The sequence below is a fragment of the Danio rerio genome, chromosome 11 (genome assembly GCF_049306965.1).
Source record: "Danio rerio strain Tuebingen ecotype United States chromosome 11, GRCz12tu, whole genome shotgun sequence".
NCBI classification, from domain to species: Eukaryota; Metazoa; Chordata; class Actinopteri; order Cypriniformes; family Danionidae; genus Danio; species Danio rerio.
Genome location: NC_133186.1, coordinates 44,130,001 through 44,142,956, shown reverse-complemented (window position 1 = coordinate 44,142,956; position 12,956 = coordinate 44,130,001). Strand labels below are relative to the sequence as shown.

Genomic DNA, 12,956 nt, shown 5'->3' with positions numbered 1-12,956 from the left:
TTGGCATGTAAACGTGTTCAGGTCAGGACTGTTATCAAACATGTAAATTTTGAAGCAGATCAGGCAATGCATGCCTGAGTTATAACAACTTCCTGTTTCGTGGCGAATCGTCAAAGTTTGTGAGGCCGCCACGGACACGCCCATCGACAAAAACTCTAAATCTTCGCAATTAACATAGTTTGAGATATCGCTCTAAGATACTATTTTTTGTAGGGTTTGACATGTTTGACGTGTGTGCCAATTTTCGTATCTGTGCATGATTGGTAGCTCGGGGGCTAGTCCGTCTAATGTTTATAAGTGGCGCTGTTGAGTCATTTTGCCACGCTCACCTCCGAAACCTATATCAACCGATTATTTACAACGCGTCTGATGTGTGTGCAAAGTTTCATGAGTGTTCAAGCATGTTTAGACCCTCAAAAGTGCCCGATTTGGGGCGTAATAATAATAATAATAATAATAATAATAATAATAATGATAATAATAATGATAATAATAATGATAATAATAATAATAATAATAATAATGATAATAATAATGATAATAATAATAATAATAATAATAATGATAATAATAATGATAATAATAATAATAATAATAATAATAATGATAATAATAATTATAATAATAATAATAAGGGGGTGATGCAGTGGCGCAGTAGGTAGTGCTGTCGCCTCACAGCTAGAAGGTCGCTGGGTCGCTGGTGCAATCCTCGGCTCAGTTGGTGTTTCTGTGTGGAGTTTGCATGTTCTCCCTGCGTTCGTGTGGGTTTCCTCCGGGTTTCCCCTCACAGTCCAAAGACATGTGGTACAGGTGAATTGGGTAGGCTAAATTGCCCGTAGTGTATGTGTGTGTGTGTGAGTGTGTGTGGATGATTCCCAGAGATGCGTTGCGGCTGGAAGGGCATCTGCTGTGTTAAAATGTACTGGATAAGTTGGCGGTTCATTCTGCTGTGGCAACCCCGGATTAATAAAGGGACTAAGCAGACAAGAAAATGAATGAGTAATAATAATAATAATAATAATAATAATAATAATAAACAGAGCAATTTTAATCCGTTTCGGTGCTCGGTCCCTAACTGAGAAAAATCCTAGTGGATTTTTTTTAGAGGTCTCCAACATATAAACAACAATGATTTTAGGTTAGTTTTAGAAATGTAAAATAACCCCAATTTGCATTGAATGTTGACCTTTTGACCTTTTGGTAAGATTTATGGCATTCATTGTTTTACACATTCTGTCTGTGAGTGTGTTGGACAATCAAAATAGAAAGACACTAAAGTGTTCTGCCTTTTCTCTCTCCACAGAACAGCTTATTATACTGCATACAGACAGGTGTATCGACAGGAACAGCAGACGGTTTACAAGTGTTGTCCAGGATGGTCACAGCTCAACGGAGAGGCCGGATGCCTGTACCGTACGTCTCCTTTTACACTTTATACACTATTAACTATACCCTTAAAACCAGTTAAACTCCGCGGACCCGGAACCGGGTCTGTGACGTAATTGACTTTCGCTTTAGGATTTAAAGGGCCAGCATTGCACCAGACCCCCTTAAGTGGTTTCGTTTGAAAGTGTAGAATTTATATTTTATGCACATATGCATCACTTTGGTTTTTATTTTACTGTACAAAAGTTATTTACACTTAAATACACAGTATTTCAGATACCCGAGCTGGGTATTTTACATTGGTTCATTTTCATATGGTTCATATATGACACATGTACAAGTTATAGCTCAAATGAAAGCTCTTGCCAGTGCTTATATGGTTCTAGAATTCTTTTTACTGAATTATATTCACATTTCAAACAGTTGTTGAATGAATCACAGTGTTTCCTTGGCACAGAAGTGAAAACAAGACATTTATGATCAATAAGCAGCCCCAGATAGCACAGACAGCTGTCATCTCTTACCTTATGCTGTGCACTTCAGGGCCATTCTCCGCTATTTTTGAGGTGATGTATATAAGTAATTCTTTTAAATGTCTGATGTGGTCCAAACACAGTGAATTATGTTTGATCAAACAAAAGAATAGTGAAATATGAAAACAATGATCAAAAAATCAGTAGCAAAATATAGTCATCCTGGAACAAATATGTCACAACATCTCCAATTTACAGGGGACCTATTATGAAAAAATCACTTTTATAAGGGGTTTAAACACAGTTGTGTGGCAGTACTGTGTGAATATAACCAGCCTCTAATAATAACAATGTATGAATTAAATTTTTTATAATCACACTTGATTAAAACAGTCTGCAGAAACACGTTGATTGACATTCTCCATTTGTACTTGTCGTCAGAGTGGGAAAGTTCTGCCCACTAGTGACCATCTCTCCCTTATCAACATAGGACATTGATTTTGAATCTGCAACTATGCTGACACATAGACATTTGTAGCTCCGCCCTCTTTTGAAAAAGAGTACAATCTCATTTGAATTTAAAGCGACAGTCCAATCAATTTCCAACAAACACAATCAAGTTTTGCCTTTTGTCATACATTGTTCTGATTATATGGCCAATTTAAGCATGACAATGTCAAATGTCCATAATCATGATGATTTAAAGTCCATTTTTGGACTTTTAATCCTAGTAAGTCCTGATTATGCTTCTAAAGAGGTGTTTAGAGATACACGTGGAGTCGGTCATAGTGATTTATAGTTCTAATTCAGAGTAATTAAGTTCATTTCAGTGTAAACGTGTCCAGATTATACATTAGAATGTGCTTGAACACCTTCATGTGTCTAAATTTGTAGTTGTTAAGCCAGGAGGAACTAGTCACACATTACATAATTGGCTTTCATAACTAAGAAAAGCACAGTGGAGTTAGGGAAATGAGTGTTATGATTTGCTGTATTCCTCTTGGCTCTGGGTTTTCGTATGGATTTGAATGGAGTCAGTGTGTTGTGATGACTTACCAGGGTAAAAGTCAAGTTAGAAGTTAATGCTTTTATTCAGCAGGGATGCATTAATTTAATCAAAATCACTTGCAATTAGTTTAATCCGCTTTATTACGCTTCGGTTTCAAACAAATGAAGTTCTTTCGCACTTTCACCCTGACTGCATCTTTATTCTCCCGCTAATGTAGATGCTTGACTGAAGCAGCTGATATTCTTTTACACTGAGGAAGGGCAGAGGGTTACCGAAGAACTATTCAATTCAATTCATCTTTATTTCTATAGGGCTTTTACAATGTTGATCACAGGTGTCAATTCCAGTTCTGGGAGGACCGCAGCTCTGCACACTTTAGTTCTAACCCTGCTCCAACACACCTGTAGGTTTTAAACACGAACTCGATTAAATTGATCAGGTGTGTTTAATGAAGGTTGAAACTAAACTGTGCAGAGCTGCGGCCCTCCAGGAACTGGAATTGACACCTGTGATGTAGATTGTGTCAAAGCAGCTTCACATAGAAGATTATAGTGAATTAAAATAGTGTAGTTCAGTGTTTAAGTTCAGTTCAGTTTAGATAGGTTAAGTTCAGTGTGGTTTAATATTCACTGCTGAGAGTCCAAACACCGAAGAGCAAATCCATTGATGCGCAGCTCCACAAGTCCACAAACGGCGAGGAAATAACTTCCCCAATTGCAGAAAGTGAAGGATAAAAAAGCTCAAGAGAAACCAGGCTCACTTGGGCATGACCATTTCTCCTATGGCCAAACTTCTTGTGCAGAGCTGCAGTCTATATGCCAGAGGCTGGAGAACGCTGGACATCAGTGAAGACTCTGCTGTTCCTGGGGTCTCACAGGAATCAGTCTCACGCTCTCCACTCCTCCACGACCACCACAGCAGCTGCTCAGGATACGGCCTGGTCCAGGATTATGGAAACCTTGGGATCATCTCTTCACAGGTCTTGAATCGCTTCAGCGGCACTGCATAATCTCTGGGGGCCTCAGGATGAGTATCCCTAGGGGGAAATAGAGAATAAAGAGAATAATCAGCATAGCGGCTGTTCATAGTGTATGTAAACAGGATGTGTGGAGCATGTGTGGAGCATTCATGCATCATACCACTATGCGATGCATTGTGTGTACGCTTTACTAAACAGATAGGTCTTTAATCTAGTTTTGATCTGCGAAAGTGTGTCTGAGCCTCGGACATTATCAGGAAGGCTATTCCAGAGTTTAGGAGCCATAAATGAGAAGGCTCAACCTCCTTTAGTGGACTTTGCTATTCTAGGTACTACCAGAAGCCCTGAGTTTTGAGATCTTAAAGAGCGGGTTGGATTGTAGCGAGAAAGAAGGTTGGTTAGATAAACAGTTGGTATATTATTTAAAGCTTCATAGGTAAGAAGCAATAATTAATAATCAATATAAAACTTAACAGGCAGCCAGTGTAAGGAGGATAAAATTGGAGTGATATGATCATGTTTTCCAGACCTGGTAAGACCTCTGGCAGCTGCATTTTGTACTTCCTGAAGTTTGTTAATAGAGGATGCTGGGCAGCCAGCAAACAGAGCAATACATAATACATAAATAAGATTTCAGCTGCTGTCTGGGCTTTCACTGCTGAACTCCACCTCCCTTTCTTCATGTGTTCAATAATTTTACCCTGCGTCATTTCATTTTATTACACATAGCTTCATTTGGAAACTAATTAGATTTGTTTTCTTTCCATATATAAATTTCCTTGGTTGCTATCAACATACAGTGAAAATGTCCTTAAAAGACTTTAGTAAATCCAAGGAATCATTTATTTCAGTGCAGGGATCCTGATGTAGCACTTACCACACAAATTCCACATCACATTTTAATATTTAGACTTAGTGGTTTGTTCAAGCTATTGTTATAGTTAACAAAGGCCTGATCCGTCTTTGTCTGAACTGTTTGTTTAGTTTAGCGAAGCGCTGATCAGTAATTGGATTTCAGCCGTTTGTTCGTCTGCTCTACTCATGTTTATTGTTCTGCTCTGAAGAGAAGCTCCTCTAATAGTTTGACTGCTGAGACTTTGGTTTGTCTTTTGAGGAGTTTGACTGCGCTAAACGGACCAGGCGACAATCTCTTAAGAGGGTTTTAGAGGACAGCTGTAGTCTGCATACTTCCGCAAGTGGAGGATAGTAGCTATGAACACTAGTGAGGGTAGATGGCCAGTTTAATTTTACGTGAGTGAATGAATGAATGAATGTGAGGATGTGAGAGCTTGCAAACACACGCAAAACGCATAAATAAACACAAAACAATTATTGATATGTATTTGATTCATTTACATATTTTAAAAAGCCACTTCTAGTTTCTATGAATTCATTTGTATTAAAATGTATCTTGCAAAGTATCCTGTTAATATTTATAATAATAATAATAATAATAATAATAATCATCATCTTTTTTAAAAAGTCAATTCTAGTTTCTATAAAATCATTGGTATTAAAAACATAAATCCTGTTACTAAAACATCTTTAATAGTTTACTTTATTCTATTATTTAAAAGGTGTTTCTTAAATATTATATAATATGATTAATAATATATAATATATAATTAATAATAATAATATTAATAATAATAATAAGAAGAATATTTGAAAGGCCATTAGTTTCTATTAATTCATTTGCATTAAAAAGCATGAATCTTGTTACTAAAATGTCTTTAATAAAAATGTATTTATTTTATTGTTTATCTTAGAGTTGTTTCTTTAATATTATAATAATTATTATATCACAATATTTAAAAAGCCATCTCTGTAGTTTCTATAAAATCGTTTGTATTAAAAACGTTTCAAAATTCCTAAGGTGTCACAGTGGCGCAGCAAGAAGGTCGCTGGTCAGAGCCTCGGCGGGGTCAGTTGGCATTTCTGTGTGGAGTTTGCATGTTCTCCCTGTGTTGGCGTGGGTTTCCTCTGCGTTCTCTGGTTTCCCCCACAGTCCAAAGACGTGTGGTAAAGATGAATTGGGTAAACTAAATTGTATGAGTGTGAATGTTTCCCAGTCATGGGTTGCAGCTGGAAGGGCATCTGCTGCGTAAAACATATGTTGGAAAAGTTGGTGGTTCATTCCGCTGTGGCAACGCCAGAATAATAAAGGGACTAAGCTGAAAAGTAAATGAATGAATGAATAAATTATTATTATTATAATAATTTTTGTATTTATATTTATAACTAATATATATTTATATTTAATATTCCTTTACCAATATTTAAATTAGTTTTGTATCGTAGTGGTAGTTAGTTTATTAAAATATCATAATATTTATATTTATGTATTCAAATATGACTTTTTATATGTTGTAAATTAGCAAAAAATGTTATTTGAATATTCATTTACTTATTATAATTTGTTTATGAATGCAAATTATTAAAATGAGTAAATGAAATTACAATATTGCAAACTATTTTGATAATATTGACAATATTATTCATATGAATAATATCATTATCGATAATAATTACAATATTTTTATAAATCAACTGTACATTTTTATTTGAGATCTTTTTAAATCATATTTTTTCTTGATTTTAATACTTAAAGGGATCTTGAGGAGAATTATTGATATAATGAATATATAATGCTGCTGTTTCTCTAATCTGGTTGTAAGACTGTCAATGACTGAATAAATTGATAGAAATTGTTTATTATAATAATTATAATAAATTAATTATTTTTTAATCAAAAATAGATTGATAAAGAAAGCAAAAACAAATCTTCTGTACATGTCTTGGAAATCAAACAGTGAAACGTGTTGATGTGGTCAGGAACTGCAGACACATGTAAAATGATAAACATGACAGTGTGTGATTCAGTACAGCATAAACATCAGCAAACGCTTCATTTACTGTATTTACAGTCTGTGGCTTTGATTTCCAAAATGTTGACTGCGTTTTGATGATTTCCTGCTTTCGAAAGCCAATAATTCACCTCATTTAACAAATAGTGGATTCCACACAATAACATGCAAACTCTGTGTGGAGTTTGCATGTTCTTCCTGTGTTGGTGTGGATTTCCTCTGGGTGCTCCAGTTTACCCCACAGTCCAAACACATGCGCTATAGGGGAATTGAAGAAATTGGCCATAGTGTATGAGTGTGTGTGAATGAGAGTGTATGAGTGTTTCCCAGTACTAGGTTGCAGCTGGAAGTGCATCCGCTGCACAAAACATATGAAAAATGAATGAATGAATATTTTATAATAATATATAATAATTAAACAATTGTGTATTTTTAAAGTCTTACATGTTTATATTAGCATGTTTGTTCCTGCCTGTTTGTCTGAAACTAATGTTCAGTGTTTTTTTTGGGGGGGGGGTGGGGGGTTAATTTTAATTTGCAATACATGACACAACTGGAACCCATAAAACACACACATGAAGGTTTAATTCTGTAAGGCTTGTTGACTGGGATGTTTCTCATTAAGTCTAAATATCTGCAGAACTTCATCAGTTTACTGCCGGCTCTTTCTGGCTTCACCAAAATTACCTTTTTTTTTCTTGAGGAAAACCAATTGACTTTTAATTGTTTTATATTAAAGTGCTCTTGAAGACTTCCTTCCACTTGAACACAACAGACACTTGACAATCCTCATCCAAAAGTGTCCAGAACTGACCTCTAGAACAACAGCAGTGACTAAAGCAGTAAATGTAAATGTATGTTCTGGGTGGTCTATCCAAATCACCAACAATGGCTGCAGTTAAAAAGACTGATTGTCCATCACAGTGGTAGAAATGACCTGTGTGGTATAATATTTTATTTTTAAACGGATTTATTTTCATTTGATCATTTATTTTATCAGATTAAGTTTGAATTAATTTTTTCTGAACACATTTATTTTTCGATAATTTTACATTTTATTTTATTTTAATATTTTTATTTTTATTTATTTTTATTTTTAATGCTTAAATTTTTTTTTCCTCTGTAATTTTTTATTTTATTATTTTTTAAATACATTTATTTAATTTTTTGTTATTTTTATTTTATTTTGTTACACATTTATTATTATGTTTATTTGACATTTTATTTGTTTATTTGTTTTTTTACTTACTTTTAATTTCTGAACACATTTATTTTTGATAATTTAAAATTTCATTTTATTTTATACATTTTTATTTATTTTTGATTTTATAAACACATTTTTTTTCTAATTAAAATTTTCATTTTATTAGTTTTTGTTTTACTTTTTTATTTCTGAACCCATCTATGTTTTTTATAAGTTTACATTTTATATTATATACTTTTAATGTTTTTAAGTTACTTTTATTTCTGAACACATTTTTTTAATAAGTCCAAATTGAATTAAATTTAATATTATTAGTTAAAATTAAATTAAATATTATTATTTTGTTTTATTGTATTTAATTTTTGAATGTTTATTTTTTGATCGTTTTACATTTTATTTTTAATTTAATTTAATTTAATTTAATTTAATTTAATTTAATTTAATTTAATTTAATTTAATTTAATTTGAAAAACTTAGTTTTTATTTTGTTGTATTTTTTAACACTTTTGTTTAGTTTTGTTTTCAATGCTCATTTAAATGGTCATGCTAAGTTATTTTTTCATTAGATTTTTGAACCAATTAATTTTTTTTAAAAAATTTAACATTAAATTTAATTAACATTTTTAATTTAATTTAATTTAATTTAATTTAATTTAATTTAATTTAATTTAATTTAATTTAATTTAATTTAATTTAATTTAATTTAATTTAATTTAATTTAACACACAATTCAGATTTTAATTAATCTATTTTGTGTCTTGTGTCCTCCAGCGGTCTGCAGGTCTGGTGTGTGTTTTAATGGCGGTCAGTGTAAAGAAGGTTCCGCTCAGCTCTGTGTGTGTCCAGCAGGATTCAGCGGCCCCAGCTGCCAATATGGTAAGATAATACGGTACATTTTTTTCCCTTCCACTGTATATCAGCTGATATGCATTTCTTATTCTGTATATTTTATTTTTTTCATGTGTAAACACCACTCAAGAAAATACACTCAAAACATGACATTTGCTGTTTGTTTAAATTATATATTTAATGAGCTCAAACAATTTAATTGTTTTATGTTCAATCTACTTTGTAAAAAATAATAAGGTAACTTCATGTTGTTTAACACAAATCGATTGTGTAGAAAGCAGTATTTTTGGAGTGTTTATAATACATATATAAATATAAAGAGTATTTAAAATGATTTTTTGGTTTAATAATATTTGTAACATTGAGTTTCCCCTCAGCGGAGTGTTTTTTCTGGGTCTGTTAAAGTCTGTAATGCATTAAAAGTCAAGAATGTGATCTGTATTTTGAGTGGTTGGCGGTGAGAGAGGATGCTAATAATGGAGGATGTTGTTTTTAGCTGATAATCTGCACACCGCAGGAAATTCTTGGCCAATCTTGTCCTACTTTTGGATTTTTTTTTGTGTGTGTGTGTTACAGAAATTGGCAAACTGCAATGTGTGCAAGTAGAATAAGTTATACAAGTGTTATATTTGTTCTCAAATATAAATGATGTGCGCTTATTGTTTTATACATGCTTTAAATCTATTTGTTTATTTAAAGACAAAGATATTTTATTTATTTTATTTATTTTTTGTGTATTTATTTTATTTTATGTGTGAAATATACAGTGCTCAGCATATATGAGTACATCTCTCACAGATCTCTCATTCAAATTAACATTTTCTGTTGGATGCTTTACAATATTATATTTGTGCATATACATTAGTTTAGTTAATACTGAAGCCAAATCTAGAGCTCATCTAACAAAATAATTAATGATAACAGTCCAAAACATAGTAGCCCAAATGTGTATGTTAGGGAAAAATATAAAATAAATATGTAAAAAAGAGGAAAAATCAAGAAAAGCAAAGAATATATATAATTTTGTTGAAATATTTTTGTAAATATTAATTGTCAAATTGTGGTGTGCTCATTTATGAGCAGTATATAAATGTTATTCCTATTGAATCAGATTATTAGATAATAAATGATTAATTTTAATTGTAAAAAGATAATAAAATCAATGAAACTTGACAAAAAATCATATAAATTTTTGTAAATGACAGGGCGCATCTGCATATTTTTATTAGCCCATTATTTAGTGCATTTTTTGTAATTATCTTTTATTTCTGAACACATTTATTTTTTGATCTTTTAAATTTTCATTTAATTTTATTCTTTTTTTCTTTCTTTTTGAAAAATATTAATTATTTTTATTTTATTTTACAACTTATATTATTTTATCTTACCACTTTCAGAACCCATTTATATTTTGATAATTTTATTTATTTTTTTATTTTTAATTTACGTATATTTATTTATATTCAGTTTCGTTTATTTCTATTTTATAAATGTGTGTAAATATGTATTCATTTAGTTTTCATATTAGGCAAATGATTTATTTATTTCTTGTGTAAATCCACCAGAGGCCGCTGTCGACTCACTGACTGACCGATCCCCCCACCCTCCTCCTTCCCTAAACCCAACCAATAATGTTTTCAAAAGCACCGTTTGACCAGTGCCCACTCACTTCCCTTAAAAAATTTTTTTTAATCTCCCAAAACAATTCCATATAAATTCACATATTTGCTTTAAAATTCCACACAGAAATATTAAATAGTTCTGTCTGGCCCTATAATAATTAATAACCCAATATAAAAAAGTGTAAATGCTAAAGTATAAAAGTTCAGACGTGTTTTGTTGACAGTGAAGAATGTGGCTGTTTGAGCAGAAGTGTTGGGTCATGTTCACTGTGTGGGTCAAATGGAGGATCTGCTGGTGTTAATGGAGCAGGACGGTCAGAGTTGTCTGTTTTACAGAGTTATGAATGGACATCTGACCGACAAGACCCAGAGTTATAAATACTGAGCTGTCAGGGAGTTCAGCTGAGGTCACAGACCAGATTACAATATTTGGTTGCCAGAATGTTCCCAGAATGTTTTCTGTTGGTTGGCCGGAAATGTTGGAATGTTGGAATGGAAAGTGGAATGTTCGCTGTAAGTTAGAAGAACATTCAATTAAATAATGGCGACCCCAAATTAATAAAGGGACTAAGCCGAAAAGAAAATGATTAAATTAAATTAAAATAATTAAATTAAATTAAATTAAATTAAATTAAATTAAATTAAATTAAATTAAATTAAATTAAATTAAATTAAATTAAATTAAATTAAATTAAATTCTGCTCTAGTTTCCCCCACTAGTTCAAAGACATGCTGTATAGGTGAATTGAGTAAGCTAAATTGGCCGTAGTGTGTGTGTGAATGCAAGGTTGTATGGATGTTTCTTTGTGTTGGGTTGCAGCTGGAAGGGCATCTGCTGTGTAAAACAAATGCTGGAAAAGTTGGCGGTTCATTCTGCTGTGGTGACCCCTGATAAATAAAGGGACTAAGCTGAAAAGAAAATGAATGAATGAAATTAAACAAAATAAAAATAAATCAAATTAAATAAAAATAATCTAAAATGTAATTTAGTGATAAATTAATACATTAAAATCATTTAAAATAAATAAAAAATAGTTAAAATAAAAAATGATAAATAATAAATAAAAATGCATAAAATAAAAGGTAAACTAATATAAATATTTATGTATAAATGTATTTATTTTCATATGTTTTACTATTTTTATTTCTTATTGATTCTTGTTTTTTTTATTTATTATTTCATTGTATATATATATATATATATATATATATATATATATATATATATATATATATATATATATATATATATATATATATATATATATATATATATATATATTATTTTTAATAATATATACACACACACACACACACACACAAACACACACACATACAAAATTAACTAATAAATAAATAAACAAGAATCGATAAGAAATAAAAATAGTAAAACATATAAAAAATAAATAAATGCAAAACAATTAAAAATATATCAAATAATTAAAATTGATAAAATAAATAAATAAATAAATAAATAAATAAATAAATAAAATGAATGAATCAATCAATCAAATTGTGTATTGGGTTTGGAAAACTAATACAACCTTAAAGTAGAAAACAAAATCATGTCAAATTCAATAGTGACCAAAATCTGTTTTCTGGTTATTTTGTGCTCTAAGATATCTCATATGCTTTCTGAGATATCTCATATGCTTTTCATATCACCATGATCAGATGCTTTCTGAACCGCTGTTTTCTCATGTTTATTGTGTGTTTATTTTGATAAGAGGAAAGAGCGCAGCATATATTTGCACTATATACATGTCGCCGTCTGGATTCTTGGATCACTCTTTCATTGCTTTTTACTTATAATCTAGTATTGGGACTCTTGGGACTTGATAGGCACATGTTTATCAGGAGTTTAGCACACATAGAGAGCAGGAAATATGCCGGAGAGATTAATATTGCTGAGTAGGGTCTGGGAATGCAGCGGTGATGACAGATTGTTTGTGGAAATGAACGGTTGATGTTCTCGACTCTTGTAAGTTGTGCAATGAATTGTCTGAAGATTATCTGCATGGACACTAAAACTGCAGTTGGATTTACTGAGCCTAATGTTTATGATAAAATAGCATGATGGATTCTTTCTTTTACAGTTTATATATATTAAAATGTTTATAATTATATGCATTGTTATATATATTATATATTAATTTAGTTTTTTTAATATAATATTTATTTAACAATATTTAATTTGGGGCTGCGTGGTGGTGCAGTGGGTAGCGCTGTCGCCTCACAGCAAGAAGGTCGCTGGTTTGAGCCTCGGCTGGGCCAGTTGGCATTTTTGTGTGGAGTTTGCATGTTCTCGCCGTGTTGGCGTGGGTTTCCTCCGGGTGCTCCAAAGACATGCGCTGTAGGTGAATTGGGTAAGCTAAATTGTGTGTAGTCTATGTGTGTGTGAGAATGGAAGTGTATGGGTGTTTCCCAGTGATGGGTTGCAGTTGGAAGGGCATCCGCTGTGTAAAACATATGCTGAATGAATGAATGAATATTTATTTGTATTTAATAATATTTACTATAAAGTATTTTACATATATTTTGTTTCAGTTAATGTGTATATATTGTCG

At 31.6% G+C, this 12,956-nt stretch overlaps 2 protein-coding genes across 8 annotated transcripts in view; both read left to right on the top strand.

Annotated features, from left to right (window-relative positions):
• Window positions 1–12,956, top strand: part of flnba (filamin B a) — a 750,037-nt gene that overhangs the window by 480,057 nt on the left and 257,024 nt on the right. The gene's annotated exons all lie outside the window — the stretch shown is intronic.
• Window positions 1–12,956, top strand: part of megf6b (multiple EGF-like-domains 6b) — a 119,808-nt gene that overhangs the window by 10,490 nt on the left and 96,362 nt on the right. For all 7 annotated transcript variants that reach the window (XM_021479907.3, XM_073917117.1, XM_068224440.2 and 4 more), the window contains exons 3-4: window positions 1,304–1,413; window positions 8,690–8,794. In XM_021479907.3, coding sequence (XP_021335582.1) covers window positions 1,304–1,413; window positions 8,690–8,794 — 215 coding nt within the window. The remainder of the gene's footprint in view (window positions 1–1,303; window positions 1,414–8,689; window positions 8,795–12,956) is intronic.